At 39.2% G+C, this 16,943-nt stretch overlaps 2 protein-coding genes across 12 annotated transcripts in view; one reads left to right on the plus strand and one right to left on the minus strand.

Moving 5' to 3' along the window:
- ARFIP1 (ADP ribosylation factor interacting protein 1) overlaps positions 1–12,666 on the minus strand; it is a 45,705-nt gene extending 33,039 nt beyond the window's left edge. For 3 of the 11 annotated variants that reach the window (XM_054824298.1, XM_054824302.1, XM_054824300.1), the window contains exons 1-2: positions 12,437–12,666; positions 3,027–3,128 (exon numbers count right to left, since the gene is read on the minus strand). In XM_054824298.1, coding sequence (XP_054680273.1) covers positions 3,027–3,119 — 93 coding nt within the window. In that variant the 5' untranslated portion in view covers positions 3,120–3,128; positions 12,437–12,666. Of the gene's footprint in view, positions 1–3,026; positions 3,129–7,648; positions 7,757–12,128; positions 12,249–12,436 lie in introns of those variants that run through there. The other 8 variants (XM_054824304.1, XM_054824303.1, XM_054824306.1 and 5 more) reach the window with 7 other exon arrangements.
- A 21-nt stretch (positions 12,667–12,687) lies between these two features.
- TIGD4 (tigger transposable element derived 4) lies at positions 12,688–15,847 on the plus strand. The gene has a single exon (XM_054824297.1). The coding sequence runs from the start codon at positions 13,214–13,216 to the stop codon at positions 14,750–14,752; it is 1,539 nt and encodes a 512-aa protein (XP_054680272.1). The 5' UTR covers positions 12,688–13,213; the 3' UTR covers positions 14,753–15,847.
- Positions 15,848–16,943: the final 1,096 nt, after the last annotated feature.

The raw sequence follows: 16,943 nt of genomic DNA on the forward strand, positions 1-16,943 counted from the left end.
CACCTGAGCAGCTTATAGATCAGGTCTGATGGAAGTGCTAAATAGAATGTGAGTCTAGAGGAAAGTTTAGTTTTGTAATTAAAGAACCCTGAAGAAAAGGTTGTACAACTGCCTTTTTACTCAGTCTATCAAAATCATACAAAACTGCTCAAGCGTTTGTCACAAAATAGCTGTAGAAGACCAAATAAAAAATACAGGATAAATGATGGTTTTTTGTTTATATCTGAATTGTACAACATCTAGATGAACAGCTCCCTGATCATAACAATAAGAAAACAAGAAACTAAAATAATCTTGCTCCCCAGCTTCCCAAGAATGTGTAATTGAAATCAGGACATTGCAGTTTGAGTGCTCTAAGCTCTACTGTGGTTGCATACTCTTACCGAGCACTGTGGTAACAGTACAACTTAAAGTGGTAATGGTTTCATGCCCCTTTCTGAAGCGACCTCCTAAAAAGCAGTACTTGGCTTGTCATTTCCATAAGTAGATAGGAAAAAAGACCCCTGAAAACTTGGCACAGAGATTTTGTGGTACAATGCATATTGCTTTAGGTTAAAACAAAAAATTACCTGGCAAGCAAAAAAAGAGAAAGCATAGCATTAAGCATCAGAAATAAACACAAAACAAGATGAATAGAAGCTAAATATTAGAATTTGAGACTAACAGATTAGTAAACAGACCTAGATGTTAATTCCAAGAAGTTTGTTTTCTTTGTTTTGTTTATAAGAAGCCCTGATTATCCCATTCTGAGTGTAGGTCACACATGCAGGCGTTAACTTGTACAAGACAGTTCAAAAAATTATTTGAAGTGCACTTCATCTTCATTGATCTCAGAATAAACATTGTGAAAATAATTGCAGCAGCAAAGGCAACAATGCTTGCATAGTATACATTTTCTGCAACTCGACCAAATACTTGACCCATTTTTGTGGCAGTTTCAAAAGACAGTTAAGTCCAAGCCAGCAAAATAATTAGCATGCCAGCAAAAACCTACTTCAACTTTCATATGTGCCCATAGATAAAAACCTTAACATTTCAACTTTTCATAGAAAATGGTGATTATACTTTGAACAAGGGCTCTGACCTAGTCAACAAGAGTCCAAGTTCCATTTACTGTAACTAATAAATAAGTATTGGATGCACTATGCTGAAGAAGCAATTATTACCTAAGGAAAAGATAACTTAGCAGTCAAGTCACAGCAGCATCAGGCTTAAAAATAGTAAATCTGTTTCTCTACTTCCAGGTGAACCCAAATTCATTACTACTTCAATATGTATTTTTGTTATCCCCCCTAAACATCAGTACAACTTTATCAAAATTTAGTTTTAACTTTATTTCATTAAGCATTGTCCTAATTTTTACATTATGTTACTGGTAGATCTTAGTTGAACGACAAATCTTAAGAAATGCAGGGCTATTCATAAAAGAAATCATGGCCCATTCAGCAGAAGTAGAAAAAGTGCAGTATTTTTTAGTAAGAGCTTTAATATGGATGCATTTCCATCTCATGAAGTTTTGAACTTTTTTTTACAGCCATGCTCACTACACAGCTACCCTGCAATCATAGTCAAATGGTCTCAAATGTTGTTTTCAGGATGTATTTTATTTTTTAATATTTTTAAAATACATGTTTTTACATATTTAAATATAATTATTTAATAATGATAATATAATAAATACATGTTTAAAACTATACTTTTAATATATATTTAAATGCTGTTTTATGAATAAAATTGCTGGATTAAAAATCAGTATCCTCAAGGCTTAGAGTCAATAATGAGAAACGTACACACTTGATTGTGCACTACAGAGCACCTAACACTTTAAACTATTTAACATTCAGAAAAAAATTGCCACTACTAACATACCTTTCAAATAAAGTTATTGCAATGTGCGGTATCTGCTTCGGGGGTTTTAGCTAACTTTAACAGTAATTTATCAGTTTTGCGGGAGTTTTTCCATTAAAGCTAAAACCAGAAGACAAAATTAGGCAGATGCTTATTCTACCAATATTCAGAATGCATATTCTTTTTAAACTTATGAAGCTTCCCCTCCCTCTAATCAGCAATTTAATAGGACAGAACAAAATGTTGAAGTTCTGCTCAGTGTTTCTTTTAGAAATAATCCTGCACTGCAAGTCAGTATTGGGACTGTTAAAGCTTAGAGATTTCTTTAAAATCCAAGTCTCAACAGATATCCAATAAAGGTGGATAATTAACTACTCTTCATACTTCCAACTGAAAATGAAAATCAAAGCAACAAAAACCAACCCCAAATTCCATAAACTATACCACAGCACCCTCTGCTGGACAGCCAAACACAAAAGGAACTGACAGTAAAATGTATCAAGGTTAAGGGAAAGAACTCAAAATTGCATACAGATGATTATGAAGTTAAAACTTTTTTTCAACATACAACAAACAAGACGGATTCTGATGCATCTCATCTACATAGCATACAGCAATACAGTAGTAATTTTTCAGTTTCAACACAAGAAAGTTACTTCTCTCCTGTTTACAACTTCAAATCAGAACACAAGACTCTACTTTCAGGCACACTGCCTCTAAACTTAAGCCCTGGAAGTAGCTTGCCTTGACCAATTTGATACTTCTTCATAAAAAATTTAGGATTTGGTAGACTGAATTCATAGGATCTGTTAAGTCTCATGTTTTAAAAATACTTCTCCTGCTTTATGAATAAAATTGTCAGATTAAAAATTACTATCCTCAAGGATCAGAGACAAGAATGTAGAAGCATACACATTTGACTGTGCATTACAGAGCACCCAATTCTTTACACTACTCCATGTTCAGAAATGTTTGCAACTACTAACATTCCTTTTATACAAAAAACGTTACTGCGATGTGCATTATGTTGTCAACTTTAACAATGACTTATGAGCTTCAACAGAGTTTTTCCATTAAAGCTCTAGAAAATTATGTCAAGTGAAGTCTGCTATGCATTGCATTGTAACTTTAGCATTTCTGATAGTGGTACCTTGTTAGATAGCAAAGAAAATTCTCACCCTGTTAAAGCTGTGCTCATGAGAATCTTCCAGCTGTCCATTGCTAGTCACAGGAATTTCTGCCGCTGAATTTTTGGGAGATTCTTGAGCCATTGCACTTTCCTATAGTATAAGGAGAAACAGGTTAGCATTTGTCTTAAATTTCCAATGAGTGACCTATATGAAAATATTTGATGTATAGGTTTTGTAACAGTTGATTTTATTTCAAACTCCTAATGGTAATATTCTGCTATACTATACATTCATTTAATCACATACCCAAATCACATTAATATGCTAGAACAGCTCAGACAGAAGTAATTTAAAGCTTCAAGATCTAAGAGAAAAGAAACACTAAAATTTAACCCATTGATAAGGTGAGTGGGAGGGTGTCAGACATAAATTGGACATGTGGGGCCAGACAAATATTTTTCTATGCAAATTTGACACAGTAGTTTGTGTATCTCAAACTATAAAAAAAAAGGTGAGCTTGGCTAAAAAAGATGTACTAGCTGATAAGCAAGAAGTATTACAGAAATGCAATGAGTTTAATCATATATTACAAAAAAGGTCATGATTCCAAACTTCAAAATAGTTTAACTTGCTTCTTATTTTCTCATAATATAGTGCCACCTTCTGACTAAACTGTTGGTATGCAACTCTCATTCAGTCAATACCAGTAAATCTAAAGTGAAATGCAAAAACAAGAATTTAAAAGCACAAATCCAATTCAAGAATCAGTTAGTTTCAAAATGCAGCTGTGTTATGAACAGTAGCAGCAGCTGTGAAACCACAGCTTTCAAGAATGACCTACAGTATAACCTAGAAGAGACATTCCCATAAGAAATGCACACCATTTACAACCACCCTAGCACTCTCCAAGACTAAGGGAAACTGAAAATTTTGGCCCTCTCAAAAAAGCTAGCCCTAACTCTGTGAGACAGCTTCGTTAGTCAACTAAAGCGTAAACAGTAGAAAAATCAACACCCAACCAAAGCAGTGTTTGTTCACTTACTTACATAAAAGCAGTCTGAAGTCTTCAAACCAGGCCATGCACCTGTGCAAGACTGGCAAGACATGGTACACCATTAACATGTACTTGAGAATAGGTGCTTTCTTCCCTTAAAGTTCCTAAATCATCAAACTGAACCAGCTCTTTTCAGTCGAAGTGTTAGGAAAAGGCCCAGTCTGAGATCAGGCTGAAGTACCAGCAGCTTCTCCAACCACACGTTGGAGAGCCTTTTACAGGATATCTGTATAACACCAAGATTTTACTGGTACTTACTCAGGATCACCTGCATCATTCTTAATTGGCAAAATCTTCTGTCATACCCCATTGCTAATATTTCGCCCACTTTCACCTATGAGTTCATTTACATTAGTAAGCTTGATTTCCTCAGTAAGTTTTGAGGCAGAGCTCGCTACTCAAACTTTATATGGTATCTACAAAATCCGATTTACATTTCTGAAAGTGTAATAAGCTTCTTCAATTAGCAGCATAAAATACCACCATCACAAAAACACCAACACAAAAGCAGGGAGACTGAAGTCCACTGAGTTCTGAGTAAATGCTGCCTTTTACGGAGGCAGGGAAAGAAAAGATAAAGGAAAAGGCCAAGCCACTCACTCTAAGAGCCATACATACAAACTACAATCTGTGGATACAGACCCATAAAATACCATCTGAGGTGATCCATTTCCCCCTTTTGAGGATCAAGACTTTCTCTGCAACTAACTTAAGAATACTGAATTGAAAGCTACTCTTTCAAAAATAGTGCTTTATGAAACACTCCCCTAAAATGAGAAGCTAAACATTGCTTGGCATTGCTTTTGAAAAAAATCTAAATACACAGATAATAGATTTGTACACATATATGTATTTTATACACACTAACCCCATCAGTCCCTCTCATTCAGGATCCAGTAAGTGCCTTCTTTCAGCACTGGGAAGGAACAGCTTGCATGCCATATATTCACATTGACCTAGCATACAAAATTCTCCATATAGCCCAGTCTTCATCCATAACTAGACCACAGAACAGTTGGTTTTGGGTCATTCTTCATACAACAGAACAAACTCAAAACTCAGAGCCTTCAAGTAAATACTGAAGGACACCAAAAGGTCTATCTTTATTTTATAAGTACTTTTAAAACAGAAATTTGTTTCATTTCATAGAATATCTTGAGTTGGAAGGGAACCATAAGGATCAAGTCCAACTCCCTGCTCCTTGCATTAGAACAAATGTTCTAGTTACCGGCCATAGTAGATTTTAATTTAGAAAATCTGTTCAACAGCTCAAGCTTCTTAAGCTTGCTCTAAATCTCACCTCTGCTTAAACTCCAAGACTGCCAGGAACTATACTTCTACTTGACATGGTAAAGTGAGGTATTTTTTCAAATTCTTGGCCTGTGACAGCTACCTGTACAATACTGAAACACTAGCATAGGCTAACAGCTATTTCCATTCTCCTTTCTGCAAACTGTCAGAAAACACAGTGTCAAGGGGAAATCCTGTACCGTCAGGGGGATATGCTTCATTTGGCAGGGATCACAAACAAAAGTGCATCTCCAAATTTAATGAAAGGCAAACCAAATATTTGGCTTGGGTGCTTTTCATCAAGAATCTCAAATAATTTTGCTAATATTGTACATTGATACATGTTTACGCATTTATTCAGAGATATACATGCTCACACATATGCGTACATGTCTCATACATACATTAGAAAACAAAAAGTCATCAGCTTCTCTGGACAACTTAGAAGCAATTCACAGGGATTTTTAGGTGTTTCTACTTCAGGCAAACCTACATATCAACTTCAGAGAAAGCAAAAAATTACCTGCTAACTTCAGTTTCACATTATGTCTGAACTAGAACACCACCTTGTATTGCTGAAAGGAGGATGTTTCACTACTCCCCTTTTCCAGTTCCTGCTATGAACCACAGAGTGTCCCACCTCCCAACCACAACACATGCCTGCCACTCACCTGACTGCACAGTAAACAGACTCCACTCACTAGCCTGACAATAGACCTTTTCATTGGGTTAATTCTCCAGTTTCAGTGAGTTAAATCAGTTTGCAATGAGGTCAGACAAGCACTAAAGACATGAAGTGAGCAGCTGAAAAAGGGAAGTGGGATAAACTGCTAATTTGGCTCAGCCAGAACAAGAAATCACTACCCACATTTTAGTCAACAGTCTAAGCTAGCACTGCTGCCAAGAAAAAGTCCTTGCCTTTTTTTTTTTTCCCTTTATCTCCTCCCCTCCCAACAGCTTCCCCCATTCCCCCATGTCTTTCCTGGTCCAGAGCAACGTATTTGTACAGCAAACAAGACTGCAGAAACACCGCAGGTTAAAAGAAGGTGACCTATGCCCAAAAAGGGGATGGGTAATTTTTCCACTCAAATAGGTTCTCCAAAGCAGTTCATCACACAACTCTAACACTTGTACCTACAAAACAGAGGAGGTAATAATGCAATAAAACACTACTAAAAATTAAGAACTGCTCTCAGCCACAGCACCAGCTTAATTCAGCAGTGCAGTATCTCAAAATACTTTAATGTAGACTACTGCCAAAACCAATGGCCATTTCTCTTTACCTCTGGATGCACGTTCCTGCAACCTCACACAATCTGGATAAGCTTACTGATCTGAGAGAAAACTGAACCACCAAATCACAACAGTATTTCTGTTAAAACAGTGAGTATGATTGCTGAATGAAGTGTCCCTTTGGCAAGCGCAGCCCACAGCTGATTTAAACTAAGTATATAAAGAAACTGCATCCTCAGAAGAAAATTTATCATGCATAGGAAGACTCTAAAGTAAATATAAAGAAGTTTCTAAATTTGCATTGATGTATTCATATGAATGAAATAAGTACTGTGGAAAATCATGAAGTTTGAGCTGGATATTTTGTTTAGAAAAATGTATTAATCTTTTAGTTACTTTTTTCTTTGCACATGTCTGTAAATATCATATTTGGAGATATACTAAATATCTACAGAATCACTGGTCTGTTTTTATAACTAGTTTAAAACCAATTCACTGGTACTGAAACTCTAACAGTAATAAAGTCAGCATCATCTTTTTTTCATTCTCACTGTAGAACAGCTAGGGAAATGTTTACTCTATACCTTTCTGAAACAGCCTCCCAAACACATCTGATTACCTAAATATCACTGAGAACCTTAGGAATTTGTTCGTTATTTTAAAAAGTCAGATTCCTCCACAATGAAGGTGGAAGCCATATCTGCTCCCAAGAAAAAAAGATTTACCACTCCAGCAGCAGACAGAATGCCTCTGTTACAGCAAGGTTACACAAAGAGTGCTGCCTTTTCAGTACCAACCCTTCCTTTCTGCAGCACCTACACACTTCAGACTCTACCCCACCTAAATCTATTCAGCTTACAAAACAAATACCACAGCACAGCAAAAGACTACTGGTTGAAGCAATCCTTTGTTATGAATTAATTGGATTGTTCTTAATAGTGTCTCAAAACCAAACCCACCCATTCAAGATAATATGCATGAGCTCATATCCCCATATTAACTTCACTGTGCTATGTATATCAGAATTTTTAGCAGTCTGAAACTGTAGCAGGGATTGGTTGATTTTACACTACTATAACTATCACCCAATCACCTCAGAGTCAGACTGGACCTCTTCTGCGGCTGGGTGAGATTCATCAACTGTTGTGAATTCATTGCTGTGTTCTGACATACCTGAAAATAAAACAGGTTTGGTATGCATTAATTCATGTGAAAGGAGCTGAATGTTCCACCTTAGAGAAACCGAAGTAGGCTTTTGGAAAACATTTCTTTTACAAGTTCTGCTAAAGCAAAGAGAAACCTCCCTCTTTTGATGATGACGAGATCTTTAGCTCTCCAAAATTTAACCAAGACTAGGAATATAGTCCAGCATGAGCTCCCATTGCCAAAGCAACCTTCCCTGCACAGACAGCTAAGCTTGCAACATAAAACCCAGGAAGTCAAACAAGGTTCTTCAGCTGATATTTACTGTCACCTGTGACAATACAGTGATTGTAACCTACCATTGCAAAGATCACAGTTTTCTTAAGATGCAAGATTTATCCAAATGTTGCAAGTTTATATTGATGCTAAGCCACTGGAACTTAGTAAACTGTTCAGTTGGTTATGCCTAACTAGAAACAGAATCCCTTTAATTTTATTCTAAAAAAAAAAATCTCACCTACAGAGGCAAAGAAAGTCACTAACACTGAGAGCACACACAAGAAATCAACTCTGTGAGTAGAGTGATCATGAAAGACAACTCACGTACCTAATCTAGCTTAAATAAGTATCTAAATTTGATTTCAAATAGCTGGTAACTACAGGTGACACTGCAATTCACTCAGCTGTTTGAAAGGAGGAGACAACCAATCATTAAAAATTAAAGTCTGTCAGTATTGAGTATAATCACACATGACTTCAGTTCATTAAATCTTGCTCCATTTTATACCCGTTCAACCACATACAAGATTAAGAAAAATTATAAAGAGATCACTATTTACATTTATACTGTATTTCAATTTCCCAAGCTACAAAACATTTTAATTAAAGCAAATAATTCATAAGGTAAGCAGCTCACATGACAAGGGAAATAAAATAAGGACACAAAGGCTGAGAAACTGAACCATCTAGATCATATTACACTGGATAATCTATTACTTTAATTTGGAAAACTAAACATGTAAAATAAGAGATTTTCTCCAGAAAAACAATTCATTCAGGGCTATCACTGAATGAAGTTGGATTTTTCTCTAATACAAAAGTCCTTTCAAAGTAGTTAAGGATAACTTCTTTATACGTCTGTGAATTTTCTGTAATTCGTTTGAATATGAAAGACTGCACAGCAGAGGAGCTGCTTTCCCACACAGTCCTGTCCAAACTCTGCTGGTGGTTGAAAACAACCTCTATGGTCAACAGCTTTTATCTGGCTAGATAAAAAATTTCCATGATGGACTATAAGAGTAAGTACAATTTCTTTGCTCTGCTGGTTAAACAAGAAGCTAAATTCATCTCGTAGTGCGGTCTTGGTTAAAACAATCTCTACCTAAGTTTTACCACATCAGTGATCCTGGAGTTGTGCTTGTACCTCATGTAGAACCATAGAATGGTTTGGGTTGGAAGCAACCTCAAAGACCATCTAGTTCCAACCCCCCTGCCATGGGCAGGGACACCCTCCGCTAGACCAGGTTGCCCAAAGCCCCATCCAACCTGGCCTTGAACACTTCCAGGGATGGGGCAGCCACAGCTTCTCTGGGCAGCCTGGTCCAGTGCCTCACCACCCTCACAGTGAAGCATTGCTTCCTTATATCTAATCTAAATGTACCCTCTTTCAGTACATAGAAACTTACATATCATGGTAACACTGTTTAAAACTATTAAATGCTATAAGCAGCAAAAATATTTTCTTGATAGCCTTAAGAACTCTTAATAACCTAGTCTAGAGGCATGAACCATCTCACAAATCCATGTAGAAGACACTGCGTAAAGACAAATAATTCATTTTTTTAAAATCGAAAGTAATTCACTATTTGTGTTACAACACCCACACGCCCGCACACCCTCCCCCCCACACACACACTTTTTTGTATCCTATTCTTTTCCTGCAAGTAGATAATATCAACACTTTCAACCCACCTCTGCAGGATCACACTGACCAGTTTTAAAACATGAGAAAGGGGAAAACTGTAGATTTAATCATAGAATCATAGAATGGTTTGGGTTGGAAGGGACCTCAAAGATCATCTAGTTCCTCCCCACCCCCCCACCATGGTGGCTTTTGTAAAAAGTTTAACTGTACGTTCTAGTTTAAGTGCAGAATTCCCTGATGACTGCTTCTATAGCAAAAAATGGGGATGTAAACATCAAGCGCTGGATGTAAGGACAAAAAAATCTTCTACATGTTTACAAAGATTCAGAAGTTAAGACATTCATGTAAAATTGTGGCATAGTATCTACAGACATATATTACTTATATTTAAGGTTCCATTACAGAAATGCTTATAGACTTCTATATCTCAGTAGTTCCTGATTTTCTCTTGCAGGCGTCAGAGAAAAGGGCCATTCTTTATAAGAGCTTGCTAATCTTCAGTGCAGTATGAATTCTGCATTATCAATTATTTTTTCACTAAAGCAGCCATGACTTCAGAACATACTAAGTGACTGTTCAGTGTACCAGAACATTTGTTACCATCAGCTGCAATTACAACTCAGAGATGTTCTACTTGGAAAAAACATGTCTGATCCATATTCTGACACAAATTTAAGCCCAAAACCCTGACCTCATCACTCCTGCCCCTCTGGATTTACATTTTTCCCCCGCTAGACCAATTCTGCAAATCCACACAAATATGTACCAGAATAGAACAGAGAAGACAGAATAGACTGAGAATCTCCCACCTCATGGCAAAGCCACCTTAAATACGTATCAGATTACAAACTTAGTCATTTTAAGTTCTGCTCACCAGAAATAAAACTTGCACAATTTTTAAGTCCTGGGGATTTAGATATCATTTCTTCAACTGGCAAAGTAAAAAGCAAAGCAAAAATGTATAAAGAACAAACTAAGCTCCCTCTAGGATGAAGACTCCAGAGACATTTAACCAATTATAATTAGCGGTTATAAGGGCACACTTACGGATTTTTTCATAAAAAGGCAAATTTCATATTTGCTTATTCATGCAAATATGAATTAAACATCATCAACAATAAATTTGTTTTGACTAAAGGGTTTATTCTTAACAGTTACATAAGTAAATGACTTGTGGTCTCAGAAATGAGAACCATGGGATTCTCAACAACTACATCTGCTTTTCTAAGCAGGATGCACTGGCTCCTTCACTTAAGTTTTTATCTTAAATTAATTACGAATAAAAGGTAAAAGCAAGATATCTTCTGTTCAAATAAAGTTTATGACACACTTACATTGTTGTCTTACTACTCCACTGCATAGATAAGCAATAAATGTTTTTGTTACACTGCAGAAAATACAAGCGCTGGCGGAAAATTATGATTTAATGCATATTTTCTTAATTTCAATTTCTAAGAACACTGTCATTAATTCTCATCAAGATCAGATCTGTATTAAACACTTTCTGCTGCAATCACACTAGTTTCCTCTTTATGCTCTTGAATTCCCTGGCTGCTCCACTTGCAAGATCTAATTATGCTTGAAAGTTACAAGACACAATCGAGATAAGGACTGGAGAACAGAGCTGCCACTAACTTCCATACTCCCTACTCTAGGTCAATCTGCCCCTAAGCACTTTAACACTCTGCTCATCTCCAGATTATAGCCAAGGCATGGGCTCCCATTACGGTTTCAACTTCTACCAAAACAGAAAGCAGCAGCTGATCAAGATATTACCTCAGCTTCCAGTTTTTCCAATCTAATGTACTTCTGTATTACTTATTCCTTACATTCTAATTGTGTGTGTGTGTACATACATATATACATGAACATGCCCATAATTCAGACAGCCATTTGGTTTTGGAGTTGCACTGAGCAAATTACATCCTTCTCCAGCCCTTCAAAAGAACCCTTCTGTTATCTTTTCTAGAGAATCAACACTTAGACAACAAAGCCACTGACTGCAACTGCTAACTCCTTGTTACCAGTTCCACCAACAATAAAACTACATCTAGTTCAGGGAATGCAAGATGAAAGGAGTTTCAGTTAAAAATTATAGATCAGAGATACACTATAAGCAGCACTAGAAGAATTGCTTATAATTTCTAAACAATACCAGATGTGACACCTGCTTGTCACACAACACCACAGCGTTTCCATGTTTTAAGAACAGTTAGCCAGCTGCAAAAGACAAATTGGCACACTTAAAACAACAATTGTCAGGGTGTAGACTAAGTCCTAGGGACATGAAATTTATGCAGCATCTAGAGTTTTCTTCCTCGACAAACAATTAGGTTCCCCTTCTCTCTCATGAACCCCACCTTCTACCAAGCTCAGGCTTTGCCCACACTCTCCGGGTGCCCACCGCCCCCCAGGAGGGGGGACCCTGCCGTGAACCCCACGGACGGGCAAGGAGATGGGCAGACCCCAACCAGCACCGTACTCCCGACCCCTACAGCAAGAGCACCTGGGGCGCCGGGCAGGACGAAGCGGGTGCTGGCTGGCGGGGGCAGCCGCCGGGCGGGCCCCGCTGGGGGCTGCGGGCTCCCCCCCCGCCACCGACAGGCCCAGCCGCCCGCTGCCCGCACCCACGGGCTGCCGGGGAGACCGGGGAAGCGGAAGCCGCTCCCGCGGTGCGACACGTAGGACGGTACGGAGCGGGAGGTGAGGTGTGGCCCTGCCCTCCCCGCCCCGTCGTAGCGACTGCCGGGCCGGGCCTGACCCGACCCCGGAGCCCAACGACCCGCCCCGGCCTCACCCCGGCTCGTCCCTCACCTGCCGGCGGCGCTGCTGCCGCCCCGGAGGCGTCGTGCTGAGGGGGGGAGGGAGGGAAGGGGGGAAGGAGGAAGCCAGGCAGGGCGGCGCCGGTGTCCCCTCTCCAGCTTTATTTTCTTCCTTCTCCGGTGCCAGCAGGAGCCGGAAGCGCTTGGCCGGAAAGGCGGCGGGCAGCGGCCTCTCTAGGCTACGGCACGCGTGTCTATGGTCGCTGCCCGGTCGAGCTGTAGCCATAGCAACCAGAGCCAGGGCCGCCGCTCCTCGCCCGCCCCGCCCTGCCCTGCCCGCTCTGCCCGCTCTGCCCGCTCTGCCCTGCCCGCTCCTCCTCGCCTGCCGGCGCTTGTATTTTACCACCGCTCGGCGGAGGCCTCTGGAAGGGTGGCTCCTCTCGGGAGAGGCCACGGTGGGGGGGACGTGTGGGCGCACTGGTCACTGCGGGGGTGGCGGCCGTGTCCGGCCCTCGGGGTGTGTGCGGGCAGGCCTCGGCAGGCCCGAGGTGCGCTGCTGGGCCTGCTGCTCGGCCCTGGCAGCCGACCTAGGCTGGGCAGCCTGCTCGCCAGCCAAGGAGTTCGCAGAATTAAGCTTTGCGGCTCTGGCATGTGTGTGCCAGCTGTAATGGGGAGGCTGCTCCTGTCCCTGCCAAGTGCCATGCCCGTGAGATCAGAGATCAGAGCGCGGTCTTGAAAACCGGCCTCATTGAAGGCGCCCACAGCCGAAAGCGGCAGAGCAGGAGTGTGCCTGCACCGGTGTGGATGTGCGCGCCTGGAAGACGGTACCATGGCAGAGGCTTCGGGGAGTCCTCTGCCCGAACCCATAGTGAGGAAGAAAAAAAGCATATCTATTGAGGAAAAAATTGACATCATAAGTGCTGTGGAGAGTGGCAAGAAAAAAGCAGACATCGCAGCCAAATATGGCATAAAGAAGAATTCCTTGTCTTCAATTATGAAGAATAAAGAAAAAGTTTTGGAAGCCTTTGAGTCTTTACGATTTGATCCTAAAAGAAAAAGACTAAGGACTGCTTTTCATACCGACCTGGAGGAGGCATTGATGAAGTGGTACAGAATTGCTCAGTGCTTGAATGTGCCGGTAAACGGTCCTATGTTGCGCCTCAAGGCTAATGATTTTGCCCAGAAGCTTGGACATAGTGATTTTAAATGCAGTAATGGCTGGCTTGATCGTTTCAAGTCAAGGTATGGTTTAGTTTTCAGAGCTCAGCCTGTAGAAACAGCTGCTACTACTACAGTGGATGCTCCAACTCTTTGGTACCAAAATGTTCTTCCTTATTATTTAAATGATTATCAGCCAAAAAATGTGTTTTATATACAGGAGACTGGATTGCTGTATCAGATGTTACCGCATAACACATTTGCATTTAAAGGGGAAACTTGTTCTGTAGGCGAACTAAGCAAAGAGAGAATAACTGTAGTGGTGGGTACAAATATGGATGGTTCCGAGAAACTTCCTTTGCTTGTTATAGGTAAAAACAAAAGTCCACGCTCTTTCAAAGATGTGAAGTCTCTACCTGTGGATTATGAAGCAAATGTTATGGCATGGATGACTTCAGAAGTGTTTGAACAGTGGATGCATAAACTTGATGACAGATTTCAAGCACAGCAGCGACAAGTAGTTATTCTTGTTGATTCTCTCCCAGCTCACACAGAAGTAAAGAACCTGAAGTCTGTCAAATTAGTGTTCTATCCTCCAGACTCTTCTTTGTGTATAGCTATGAAACAAGGAGTTATCAGAAGTCTGAAGGTTAAATACAGGAGCTGCCTTATCAAGAGATTTGTTGACTGCGTAGAAAGTAATAAAGAGTATGTGCTGACTCTTCTTGATGCAGTTGAGATGCTGCATCTGTGCTGGAGGAAAGTAACACCAGAGACTATTGTAAAAAGTTATAATGAAGCAGGATTCAAATTAGAAACGAAGGCAAATGGTAATGACACAGAGGTTGAAAGTGATTTTGATTTGATTGCACATGCACAGGCAGCTGGAGTGGAGTTTCCAGAAGGTTTATCTTTAGAGGAATATGCAGCTTTAGATGATGGCTTGGAAACTTGCAAAATACCCACAAATAATGAAAAGATGCGTGCCAAAGAAAGCACATCAGATAAAGTCGGCACATTTGTTGGTGATGAAGATGAGGATGAAGGTGATCAATTTCTGGGAGCTGAACAGCCTTTACCATCAAAAAATGAGGCTTTGAGTGCTTTAGATACCCTTCGAAAGTTTCTCAGAAGTCAAGACATGAATGATTCTCTTCACGATTCCCTAGCTGACTTGGAGAATTTTATTCAACATGTAGCATGTAAATAAATATTTTAGCAAAGTGTGAAAGCATGTAATTGGAAAAAAGCAATTATATAAGTAAACAAAAATTGGCAGTTTAATTGCGGCAGTGTTCTCTTGTGTCTTGCCTAGGTGCCTAGATGTACATAATGAAAGGAATTTGAAATCAGGAAAAAGGGCTGTGAATTGAAGGAGGAAGAAAACAGGAGGAAAGAACACAAAATTTGGGGTGGGGAGTTGAACCTTTTAAATGATAACTCTAGTAAGTACAGTGGAGGCAAAAGCAATTCTTTGAGCAGTTCGGTACATTCAGTATGAACTGGTGCCCACTTGGAATTCTTTCTTTGGGCAGAGATTAGCACTTCTTCACATCGATAATTTCATCCGTGCCTCTGCTACTGTTGACAGCGCAACAGTAAATATTTATCAGCTTGGTGCTTTTGATGCTTAAACAAAAAATGACTAACACAGCAAATACATGCTTGAGTTCTGAGAACTAAAGGGATTTTTAAAATAATTTTTTTTGTCCTTGTTCAAAAATTCTGGCCACAGTTTATTCTTGCAGCAGATGATGAACAGCAGATATTTAGCAGCTTTGGATATGTTTTGTTTTCTTAAAGCTACTCATGTGTGGATACACATGAACAGCATAATCATTTATCCAAGAATCAAAAGACAAACAGACCTTTACTTGGTCTTTGAAGAGGTCAAAAAGGAAGGTCATTCTCTCCCTTTCAGCCTTTTTGGTATTTGGATGTGATGTAGGTCCTTCTGTGCAACTCCATGTCCAGTAAATACAGAAAAAAATCAGCTTATGCAGTATCTGCACTCAAAACCTTACTGAGGTCGTGTTTTATTTACTATACTTGAAGGCTTTACTGTAGGAGTCAGTGCACCAATGCAGTTCAGTATTGTAGGTGCCATTAACAGGGGTGGTGTTTGCACGACTGCAGTGTGAAGTTGTGTAAATCACAGTACATTTATACATCTTCGAGTATGGGGTTCAAGCAAGGTAATCATACCAGAGCCAAAAATCTCAATTTGTTTGAGACATACTGCTTGTGACTTTTTTTCAAAACCTCTTTTGAATATTTTCCATATCTACCGACGCTAATTTTTTCAAAAGTTAGAGATAATAATTTTTCCATTTTAGAGGAAGAATAAAATATTTTATGGAAGCCCTTGAGGAAACGTGTAATAAAGAATCTATTAAGGTGCCTGTAATTAAACCATGAAAAACAATCTCTTGCTTGCTTGAATCTTCAGTTTTCAATAAATAGTTTGGCTAAAGCTTTGTTTACTGTTCTTTCTGGTGAAGGACACTTTCTCTATTTCTAAAAGCATTTCAGAAAATGTATCGGATTGTTGCAAGACAGTGAAGGGGGGGCGGGGAGAAAATGCCTATGGCTAAACTGAATGAAGAACAAAAAAACCCCACAAACTTCTGTTTTCTTATTATGCAATATCTGATGTGAATTCCATCCAAAGGATATTCTGATGAAATAAGACATTTCTGTTGAAATTCCAATACATAAAGTCCCACACAGAGATTTATTGATTCTGTGAAAGAGGTATCCCTCTTTATTATCTCTGTTAGCTATTTATTTTGTTAAAATACAGATGAAAAGTCTTTGATATTCGGAAGGTGTGTCAAATCAACACATTTTGCTTGCTTAAATACTTTAGAACAAGCTTATGAAAAGTACTTTTTATCTTGGCTAAGCTTATTTGAAGTTCATACAAATCCCACAGAGCCCTGTGGATAATTTTCCTATAGTAATCTTTTGATTTAAAATCCATGGTTTTCTTTACTAATTTGGCCTGGATTTTTGAAGGTGAATTGTGAAACTTGCTTTAAAAGACATACAACACATCAAAATCCTGTATCTTTAGACTTTTTCCTAGCTTCCTAGTGCATTCTGAGAAGCCAAGCTAAAATGCACTCACTGAAACTATATTTTTTAGGTCAGACACTTTATATTCTAACACTGTAGCTTTCAAAATTATTTAGGAGCCCAAATATTTCTTTTCACTTGAATTTTGGTCACAGTTATAGTCAAACAGAGAATGTGAAATCCGTTTTGAAGCTTGTTGCTATGTCAGGTGTTTGTTCATGGGGAAATGCACATGGCTCCTTGGATCCAAAATGTTAGCAGTGAAAAAGGAAGTGGTATGCTATGTAAATAAATGATCGTCATTTCAGCCTGGGTACACAGTT

The sequence above is a fragment of the Grus americana genome, chromosome 4 (assembly GCF_028858705.1).
Source record: "Grus americana isolate bGruAme1 chromosome 4, bGruAme1.mat, whole genome shotgun sequence".
In the NCBI taxonomy this organism is placed as follows: domain Eukaryota; kingdom Metazoa; phylum Chordata; class Aves; order Gruiformes; family Gruidae; genus Grus; species Grus americana.

What these genes read in the sequence shown, in the direction of transcription:
- TIGD4 (XM_054824297.1), top strand. Translation starts at nt 13,214, where the DNA reads ATGGCAGAGGCTTCGGGGAGTCCTCTGCCCGAACCCATAGTGAGGAAG.